The following is a 10,511-nucleotide window of genomic DNA, read 5'->3' as shown; positions in this document are numbered from 1 at the left end:
AAGCCTAGGTTAAAAATTCATATCGTGTTTCAGATCGCCATGGCTTCCCAGGTCAAGAGCAGCTTGAAAAGGTCAGTTTTACAATTTTACCCAGCTTTATCCCCACCTGTACTTCACTCCTACATCCTTTAGTAAAAACTGCATTACTTTGAAGTTGAAGGTTGCATTCAGGCAGGCAGAGCAGCTTTACTCCCACCCTGAGTTGGAGCAGATAATGGATTCCGCAGAACAGGTGTCCAACTGGCCAAGGTCATCACACAATGAGTCAGTGTAAATATCCAAATTGCAGTTGTGGACAAACTCAGCACATGACAGGTGCAGTTGATAAGTGTCCTTTTGTCGAGGTGTCACAGTGGTCTGAGGACACAGAACAAATCAAATGAAAAAGGTTGTGCCTGCCTTAGAAGGTTATGTCTTTACTAATCCTGTAGAAACCAGCAGGCTGGCATTAATCTGTGCAAATCTCTGCTCTGGTGTGTTTGGACGATTTTGTTTTTCAGGAGCTATTTGTTCAGGGGAAACAAATGGAAAGTGGAAAGATGAAGTCAGTTTTCTCGTGATGTTTTCAAGGATGAATACTTGTGAAGGACAAGCAGGCAATCTCTTCTTAGAAAAAGTCAATCCAGAGAACCTAGAAGGTCCTTCAGAGTGGCAAATAGAAGATCGCAACTTGAAGGAAAACACGAGTAAGAAAATCGGAAGACTCAGCCCGTGAGAAAGAAGAGAAACTAGAACTAATATATTACAAATTCATGGTTCTCAGCACTGCACTGAAGTTTCAACCTCAGACAATGCCTAAAATTCAAAGACGTCAGATATGTGTGAGGTGGGAATGATTGCTCACAGAAAATGGATTTAAGTTTCTAGAATTAAAAAAACAATCTAGTTGATGAGATGAAACAAATTTAGAAAGATATGGGACCAAGGTACATGTATTAAAGCTAGTTTATAGCACTGCTTATTTCCTAGATGAAAAGGCTAAGATAATGTTAAATACTTTGCTCAAAGTTAAATCATTAGAAAGTAAATGAGTGTAAACCTGTTTATTTATATCCCAATGTAACGGAAGAGTCAGCAAACATTTCTGAAAACAACCATGTTAAGAAAGCAAAATAACTTTCTTACAGACTTAGAACAGAGTGTACATATTAATATTGGTTCATAGAATTTTGTCCCCACTTCAGAAATGAGAAGGGTGAAGTTAAATGACTTGTTTAATGTTATTCTGTTAGAGTGGAAGAACCCAAATTCAAGGCCAGGTCTTTTGACTGTTAACCCACTTTTCCTGTTACTTTACCACAGTCCTTGTAGCACTCTGAGTAGCAAAACAGGCCTCCAGAAAATGCTGAGTCTAACAAGGCCTACTACATTGTCCTCCTTCCAGGGTCAGTGCAGCGACAGCTGGGTAGGAGTGCTTGGCCTGCACGTTGACAATAGGAGCCATAGCCTTCTCTCTCTCCCAAGGTACAGTTTGCCAACAAATATATTTTTTGAGCACCTACTATGTGTCAGAAATCATTCTAATTACTGGGATACCATACAGAGTGACAGATTCCTTGCCCTCAGAGGACTTTTATATTAGTGGAGGAGACACAATCAGTAAGCATCAAACAACTAAATACATCACATCAGGTGTGGGAAGAAAATGAAATCGTGACTAGCTCTGGCAACATAAGGAAGGGACTAAGGTCAGCTGGGTTTTTCAGCTAGTCTGGTTGGTGGGTTCATTAAGCCACTGATCTCAGTATCTGTGTGGCACTTGAGGGTTGAGGCTGTCTAACGAGTGAAGACTGCCACAATACTGCTGAAGCAGTAATGACGATACCCCAAACAGTAGCTTGAATACTGGAAACGACAAATAGTGAAATAGCCCATGAAACAACATTGCCAATACATAATATTGTGTGAACCAGGTGACCCATCCAGTGTTTAGAGTCTGGGCCAAGAAATGTGGACATACAAAAAAAGTAGAATAAAATCTTCTGGGTGGAAACTGTGTGTGTGTGGCTTCCCTAGGAGAGACAGAACTGTGGCAGTGCTGGGACAGGAACACCTCCTAACCCTGAAGTTATTCCACGTTGTCCTAAAATGGTTGATACATCCACCACTTACCATGTAACAAACATTATTATAAACACTTTACACAAATTAACTCATGTATAAAGATTACCTCACAGACACTGTTGTGCATGTTTGACAAATGAAGAAACTGAGGCACAAACAGTTTAAGTAACTTTCCTGTGATAGGCTCAATAATGTCCAAAGATGTCCATGCCCTAACCCTTAGAACCTGTGCATTTGTTAACTTATGGAATGAAAAGGCCTTCGCGTATGTGATCAAGTTAAGAATTTCTGGATGGAGATACTATCTTGGATTATCTGAGTGGGTCTATTATAATCACAAAGATTCTTATAAGAATCAGAGAAGGGGATGGAAGCAGAGGCCAGAGTTAAGTGATCAGATGTTAAGGAGCTTAGGCAGTTTCAAGAAGCTAGAATAAGCAAGGAAATAGATTCTCTCCTGCAGCTTCCAGAAGAAATATCACCCTGATTTTAGCTCAGTGAAACTGATTTCAGACTTCTGGCTTCCAGAATTATAACATAAAAAATCTGTGTCATTTGTGTTGACTTAAGCCACTACATTTGTGGTAAGCAAAGCAGCAACAAGGAAACTAATACATTGCCCAAGGTTACGATGCTACAAAGTGGCAGGGCGAGGATTAAAACTGAGGCGATCTAGTGCTAGTTCCAGGGATTTAACCACTGTGCTATTAAGGGCCTCTCACAGGCAGAATAAAATTTCACACTGCAAGCAAAATGGGGGTCTCCTAGGTTTTCCTCTTATGCTGAGAATTCCAGGTCCTGGAGAAGAAGAAAAAGAGAAAGAAAGAGAGAGAGAGAAGTAGTGAGAGAGGGAAGAAAGAAAGAAGGAAGGAAGGAAGGAAGGAAGGAAGGAAGGAAGGAAGGAAGGAAGGAAAAAAGCAAAAACAGAAAGAGGGAGGATGGGAGGGAGGGAAAAAGTAAAAATGATTCTACACCAGCTGGTATATACCAATACCCTTCCCTGCCTCATGTCTTCACAGCTGTGTGGCAAGTGAAGACCAATGGATCCAGGTTTCCTGATGCTTGTATTTATCATGATTCACTTAGGAAGGGTGGGGAAAGAAATGCTAATTACACACTTACCAGTGGAATACTTTTACCAGGATCAAAATTTCTCGCTGCAGCCATGAAAAAGAATAAGAGCTGGCGGCCATTACCCATAGCGAAGTAACGCGGAAACAGAAAACCAAATTATCGCATGTTCTCACTTGTAAGTGGGAGCTAAATAAAGAGATCACATGGACACTAAGAGGGGAACAACAGACACTGGAACCTACTTGAAGGTGGAGGGTGGGAAGAGGGAGAGAATGAGAAAAAATACCTGTTGGATACTATATTACCTGGGTGACGAAATAATCTGTACCCCAAACCCCCACGACAAGCAATTGACTTATATAACAACCCTCACATATACTCCTGAACCTGAAAGTTAAAAGAAAAAAAAAACATATACTAAAATGAAAACGATTCTCACTGTAACAATATTATCCCCTCGTGATTATTATATTCCTAAGTTTTAGGCACTTTTACATCCTGCTCGCTGCCCCCAGCTCTCTTAACACAGCATCCGGGACATAGTGGGCGCTTATAAATACTGATGGAATTAAACTGAGCGCTTATGATAGTATATTTAGACCAGTGCTTTTCAAACGTCAAGGTGCATGTGAATCCCTGGGGACACCGTTAAAATGCAGATTCAGAGTTAGAAAGTCTGGTTGGAGCCTGACATTGGGCATTTCCACCGAGTTCCCATATGATGTTTGTCTATGTTCTGTGTTTTTCAGAGTCTCAGAAAATGAGACCTCCCTATCCATATACAAATATGAGTCTCATAAACTGTGATAATTTAATGAAAGTTTACAAAAAGCGTAGAAGTAGATGTTTCCTCTTTTCCCCTACCCTCCCAATAAAGGGAACAAATTAGACGCGAGGGTTCAATGGAAAGAGTTGCAACAGCATCCAGGCGCTCGCTCTCCTCCAGTCTTCCTGAGAGACAGGGAAAGGGGTAATGAGAGGAAGGAGGGAAGTGTCCAGGAGCTCCCACGCTGCTGTTCCTCTTCCATTTTCAGCTTTTAAAGAACACCCGCCCCTTCGAATCACCGAGGTCATGGGCGAATACACCGGCGCGGAGCACCGCGCCCCCGCTGCCCGCCTCCGCGCCCTTGCCCAGACCGAGGCGGCCGACGCGCCTGCGTGCGCGCTAGGTATAAATAGGTCCCCGGAGGCAGCCACTGGGCAGAACGGGGCTGCGGGAGCCGCGGGCCATGGCGGGCGAGAACCACCAGTGGCAGGGCAGCATCCTCTACAACATGCTTATGAGCGCGAAGCAAACGCGTGCGGCTCCTGAGGCTCCAGAGACGCGGCTGGTGGATCAGTGCTGGGGCTGTTCGTGCGGCGATGAGCCCGGGGTGGGCAGAGAGGGGCTGCTTGGCGGGCGGAACGTGTCGCTCCTGTACCGCTGCTGCTTTTGCGGTAAAGACCACCCGCGGCAGGGCAGCATCCTCTACAGCATGCTCACGAGCGCAAAGCAAACGTACGCGGCACCGAAGGCGCCTGAGGCGACGCTGGGTCCGTGCTGGGGCTGTTCGTGCGGCTCTGATCCCGGGGTGGGCAGAGCGGGGCTTCCGGGTGGGCGGCCCGTGGCACTCCTGTACCGCTGCTGCTTTTGTGGTGAAGACCACCCGCGGCAGGGCAGCATCCTCTACAGCTTGCTCACTAGCGCAAAGCAAACGCACGTGGCTCCGGCAGCGCCCGAGGCACGGCCAGTGGGCGCGTGGTGGGACCGCTCCTACTTCGCGCAGAGGCCAGGGGGTAGAGAGGCGCTACCAGGCGGGCGGGCCATGGGGCTTCTGTACCGCTGCTGCTTTTGCGGTGAAGACCACCCGCAGCAGGGCAGCACCCTCTACTGCACGCCCACGAGCACAAATCAAGTGCAGGCGGCTCCAGAGGAGCGGCCGAGAGCCCCCTGGTGGGACACCTCCTCTGGTGCGCTGCGGCCAGTGGCGCTCAAGAGTCCACAGGTGGTCTGCGAGGCAGCCTCAGCGGGCCTGTTGAAGACGCTGCGCTTCGTCAAGTACTTGCCCTGCTTCCAGGTGCTGCCCCTGGACCAGCAGCTGGTGCTGGTGCGCAACTGCTGGGCGTCCCTGCTCATGCTTGAGCTGGCCCAGGACCGCTTGCAGTTCGAGACTGTAGAAGTCTCGGAGCCCAGCATGCTGCAGAAGATCCTCACCACCAGGCGGCGGGAGACCGGGGGCGATGAGCCACTGCCCGTGGCCACGCTGCAGCCCCACTTGGCACCGCCGGCGGAGGCCAGGAAGGTGCCCTCCGCCTCCCAGGTCCAAGCCATCAAGTGCTTTCTTTCCAAGTGCTGGAGTCTGAACATCAGTACCAAGGAGTACGCCTACCTCAAGGGGACCGTGCTCTTTAACCCGGGTAAGGGTACTGGCCTTGGGCGCCGGCTTTTCCCAGCTCACAAAAGCATCGGGCAGTGCCTATCTAGGGGCGCGGGCAGTAAGGAGTTTTCAGTGATCAGAAGAGTGTCGGGACAAAGGTGAAGAAATCATGACTAACTCAGCAGAGTTGGGGTGGGGGGCTCCAGGAACCACTTCTCCTGGCTGGCCTGCTGTCAGAAACTCAGCCAAGAGGAGTGGAGTTGTTTGTTTAGGTTTGTACTTAGCTCTTTACACATTTCGTACTACAGAAAAGTTTGTGCCTTCATGGGAAATGGTTATTCTTTCTTTAGCTTCCTTTGAAGTCCAGAGTGCATCTTTTTCTTAAACAAGTTTTTGCTCACTGAAGATTCTGCGACATCGATTTCTGAAACCCCATTCTGAAATTTACTAGAACCTTTTTTGGGGAGAGGAGATCTATTAAGGCTAGCAAAAAAGGAAACATTTGTTAAAGGGTCCCATAGAGAGACTATTCCCTAGGGACACTGTCAGACAGTACACTGGATGTAGCGTTTCATGGGCCTGCCTCTGAATGGTTGTTTGTATGGTCCTAAGCATCTGGACTATCCCTTCCTCCAAATCTCTGTGAAGAATATCAGGTTGGCAAAGGGATAAGAAAAAAAAAAAAAGACACTTGAGGGACTGAGAGCAGGAACACTGTATTTTAGAATTCAAAGAGACTTTAGAGACCTCCTAATCAACCTCCTTTGCTCTGTAACCTTCCCTCACCGCGTTTTACTGAGTAGGTGGATGTGTCCCAAGGTCCCAGGTGACCTTACTCCAAAGCAAATGGCTGGTGTGTTGTGGCACCTGAGGGTCCTATCTTCTGGGCCCTGTGGGATGTCGGCTGCACCAAACTTTCAGGTTGTCTGTTGGGTGCAGGACATACTGTCCCACAGGGTGCAACCAAATCACTGGGGGAACATCTCCCTGGACAGCCAGGCACCTTGTCTCAGGTGTTTCTCACTACTGGAATCATCTTCAACCAGCGTCCTTTTGAAATGATTGAAGTGGAAAAAAAATTTTCCAGGCAACTTGAGTTGGGATAGTTTTTATAATGCTCCTTTTGTATCTTTTTTCCCTGGTGCTGGAATCTCTGATTATGTCCTGGCCCCCCGCCTAGCATTTTTGAGAGTGCATAGATCAGTATTTGGTGGGATAATAATTCGTTCAAACCTCACGTTTCATGACATAGAGACCTCAGCTCACCCCAGTGTCTATTATATGTTACCTTTTTGCTTATACCATTGTTTTCCAAACTTGCCTGTGCGTAAGAAGTACTTGTGTGTGTGTGGTTGGGGGTGGGAGGGAGTAGATAAAAGTCTTTCTAGGCTCCTGCCTTATAGATTCTGATTCAGTAGCTCTAGCCCAGTGTCTGCAAATCTGCTTTCATAATGAGGGTCGCAGATGATTCTCAAGATAATTTGGAAAACAGTCTTCTTATTCCTTCAGCTAGTATTATTAATCATCCACTACGTTCCTTGTCCTGTTGGGATATAAAGGTGAAAGGGGCTCAGCTTCCAGAAATTTACATTCCATTAGTTTCAGTATCAACAGTTTCCCTCTTTCCCTTGATCCTGTTTTATATACTTTTAACACACACACACACACACACACACACTTCTTCCTTATTCTTGATTGACTTTTCCTAATCCTTTCTCAGTATAAGTTTAACCAGCTAAGCTGAGTGTGTTTGAAACACAAATGTACCTATATTGGGGAGAAAGGTAATGCCTATTAAGAGTGTGGCCTCTCTTTGCTGTTTGTCTTTTGTATATCCCATATAATAAATTTAAATATATTAAATATATGTATACATACACACACACACACACACACACACATATATATATATATATGGGTTCAAACTTAAGGAGATATAAAACTGTGGAGTCCATTTGCGTTTTCTCTTCCCTGACCTTATTTTGAAGGCCTGTTTGTGTGTGTCTGTGTTGGGGGGAACCACTTGGGTGGGGAGAAGGTAAAGGGGTGTATTGTGAACACAGAGAGAAGTAATGTGGCATTCACAAGATGAAGTTTCCACAAGTCATGAATCTAGACCTAGAGAAGCTTCAGATTTCTGGTGGAGTTTCATGCAAGCCTCTTCCTACTTTCATTGATGGAATTCAAACAAAACGAAATTGGGTCTTAAGCCTGGATCTCAAGTGGTAGGTAGTAGGGGATGATAATGTGTGAACTAGGGTAATCAGAATTGGAATATGGATTAAAATTCTTGCTTTAATTTTGTTCTTACTTTATTTATGAGATTTGATATCTGCCTGTAATAGGAGTGCCTCTCGCCTATTACCATTAATATTTTTTTTAAAGAACACCGGTTCTGCTGCTCTGTGATGATTGGCATGGTGCTTTTAAAATACTTTTCCATTGAATTTTTTAGGAAAAGGGAAGGAAAATGATTACAATGATCATTAGCATCATTTAAACCAAGTGGTCAACTGCTAATTACTTGAATACAAGTTAAAGAACTTTGCAATGATATTATTATCATGGAAGATCAAAGGACCTTCAAAAGCAGCCTCCTCTTATTACTTTCCTTATAAAAACTTACATGCTCTTAAACTTTCCTGCATTGTATTTCATTCACTTTTACTTAGGTATCACACCATACTGCAAAAGGTCATGTGTTTTCTATTACAAAAGTTATTTTTGAATCATGGTGCAATTCGTGATGTTTTCATGTTTACTTTTTAAACTTTTAATGACTATAAGAATGTTCAAAAACTTCTTACTTTGATATTTTTGAAAAGAGCCTTTTCGAATACTCATAAGAATCATTCTTTTATTTTTTTCAAAATCTTCCCCGATACAGAAATTATGGTACAATGAGCTAAGTGGCTATTGTTAGCTTTCAAATTATTCGGGCCTCTAAACTAATATTGGCCTGCAGGCAAATAGGTAAAATGAAACTGTGTGTCAAAGTTTGTGGCTGTAAAGTTTACCACCACTGGCTGAACGATCAGTATAATGGTGGGAAGTTCAAAGAAGAATGGTAAAAGCATTTGTCATCTGGCAATGCTTCCTGTTTTTCATGGCTTGTTTCTCATAGGTAAAGTGCCCACCTCTTGAAATATCATGAACTTCTTCATATTTGCATAGAAAGTGAACTGGAGTGATGATTCATTAAACTATATTCCTCTGTCATATTAAATTGTGTGCATTTGTTGGCTCATGGCCAGTGTATTTGCAAACGTGTGCATACAAATATAGTGAATATTAAGTAAGAATGATCACATGATGTTTCATTCTTGGACATGTTGCGTCTGAAAACTTAGACTGGTTTGACATTTTACCCTTTTAACCAGGAAGCTTGGGGTCTTTTTTAATTGGGACGAAACAGAAATGGGTATTTTTAAAAAGCTATCTAAGGACTCTGTGGTGAGCTGTTTTATAACAAAGAGATTTTTCTCCCTCCAGACGTGCCGGGCCTGCAGTGTGTGAAGTACATTCAGGGACTCCAGTGGGGAACTCAGCAGATACTCAGTGAACACGCCAGGATGACACACCAAGGGCCCCATGACAGATTCATCGAACTGAATAGTACCCTTTTCCTGCTGAGATTCATCAATGCCAATGTCATTGCTGAACTGTTCTTCAGACCCATCATTGGCACAGTCAGCATGGATGATATGATGCTGGAAATGCTTTGTACAAAGTTGTAAAGGCCTGTGGGCCACACAAATGCAGTAGTGCAGTTCACCATGAGGGAAGAATAAAGAGCTGTGGACAACAGAGTGTAAAATATTTTAAAATAAACTTTCTTATTATTTTTACATGCAGAGTATTTTGTATTCAATTAAAGAAATACTTTTATTCCAGACAGTTAGAAATTTCTCTGTTCCATAGTTAAAGAAGACATTTGCCAACAGGTAACATATCTCTGTACATCTTTTTAAAAATAGCAGGGTACTACTATAATAAGCTATTTTCACAAGTGTAGCAATTTCAGGGAACCTGCTCAAATCAAATTTGTACATATTGTTATAATAAATTTTAAGGACTTAACCATTAACTTGATTGAAAAAGGTTTCAGCAGGGTTTAAGTAAGGCTTCAAAAACTATTAAAATCTAGCCAACATAAGCAAAAAGTATCTTTGGAAGTAACATCATGACATTGAATGTAATTATGTGCCAGTATCAGTGGCAGGTCACTTTGCTCTATCTTCATTTCCACTTCCATCAGCTGTATGGAAGACTGCGTTTGCATCCAACTGGAGTCAAGAAGCAATCTGTAATTATAAAGACACGCGGAAGAGAAAGAGATTTTCTGCTTTTTGGGGTATCTTTTTTGTGCACAGTTATGGATTTAAAGTTCCACAAGGAACATACATTCTATAACGAGGGTTATAGTTCCAGAAAGCTCAACGTCATTATAAAACCACTAATTATGCTTCATCTTTTAGATACATTATGTTTGTAACTGGTATATTGAACAAGCATGGCCTGAAATCATAAAGCAACTTTATTGTTGACTCCTGCTGCCCCTTTAATTATCACCCATAGAACTAGTTTTGCTTTGTCTCCAGATAAAATTTAGGCTACTATATGTCTATTTGTTTATGGGCAATAAATTGCCTGTTATTAACGAGTATATCTAGTCTAGGGTAATAACCCATTGCAGGAAGTCTTAAACTTCCTTTTGTGCAGACGCCTTTGGCAGTCTGTTGAATCCTATGGACATTTTCTCAAAATCAGGCTCTCAGAGGAATGCAGTAGGGCTGAAGAAAGCATCATGATAGTCACAGCACACACACACACACACACATATAATCCCTGAGGGCTCATGTGGTCCCCTGGAAACAAAGAGTTAAAAATGTTAGGGCACCCCAGCAGGATATGCATCAGTCAGGCAGCCCCCAGTGTGGCCTCCCACCAAGGTGCCTCCTGCCCCAAGGTATTCAGTCCAGTGAAAGTAATTCGGTTCAGCCCCCGGTTTTAGAG

The 10,511-nt window shown here is 43.6% G+C and overlaps 1 protein-coding gene across 2 annotated transcripts; it reads left to right on the top strand.

Moving 5' to 3' along the window:
* Positions 1-4,137: 4,137 nt before the first annotated feature.
* NR0B1 (nuclear receptor subfamily 0, group B, member 1) lies at positions 4,138-9,343 on the top strand. Of its 2 annotated transcripts, none has more exons than XM_011959814.1 (2): positions 4,138-5,535; positions 8,988-9,343. In XM_011959814.1, exons 1-2 carry the CDS (start codon positions 4,368-4,370, stop codon positions 9,230-9,232), a joined length of 1,413 nt encoding a protein of 470 aa, XP_011815204.1. In that variant the 5' UTR covers positions 4,138-4,367; the 3' UTR covers positions 9,233-9,343. The 2 variants fall into 2 exon arrangements, with proteins under 2 accessions (XP_011815204.1, XP_011815206.1); XM_011959816.1 differs by lacking the exon at positions 8,988-9,343 and adding an exon at positions 7,951-8,132 and having other exon boundaries at positions 4,359-5,535.
* The last annotated feature ends 1,168 nt before the right edge of the window (positions 9,344-10,511 follow it).

Source organism: Colobus angolensis, unplaced genomic scaffold, assembly GCF_000951035.1.
Source record: "Colobus angolensis palliatus isolate OR3802 unplaced genomic scaffold, Cang.pa_1.0 Scaffold50, whole genome shotgun sequence".
Taxonomy (NCBI): Eukaryota; Metazoa; Chordata; class Mammalia; order Primates; family Cercopithecidae; genus Colobus; species Colobus angolensis.
This window is presented reverse-complemented; position numbering and strand designations above follow the sequence as displayed.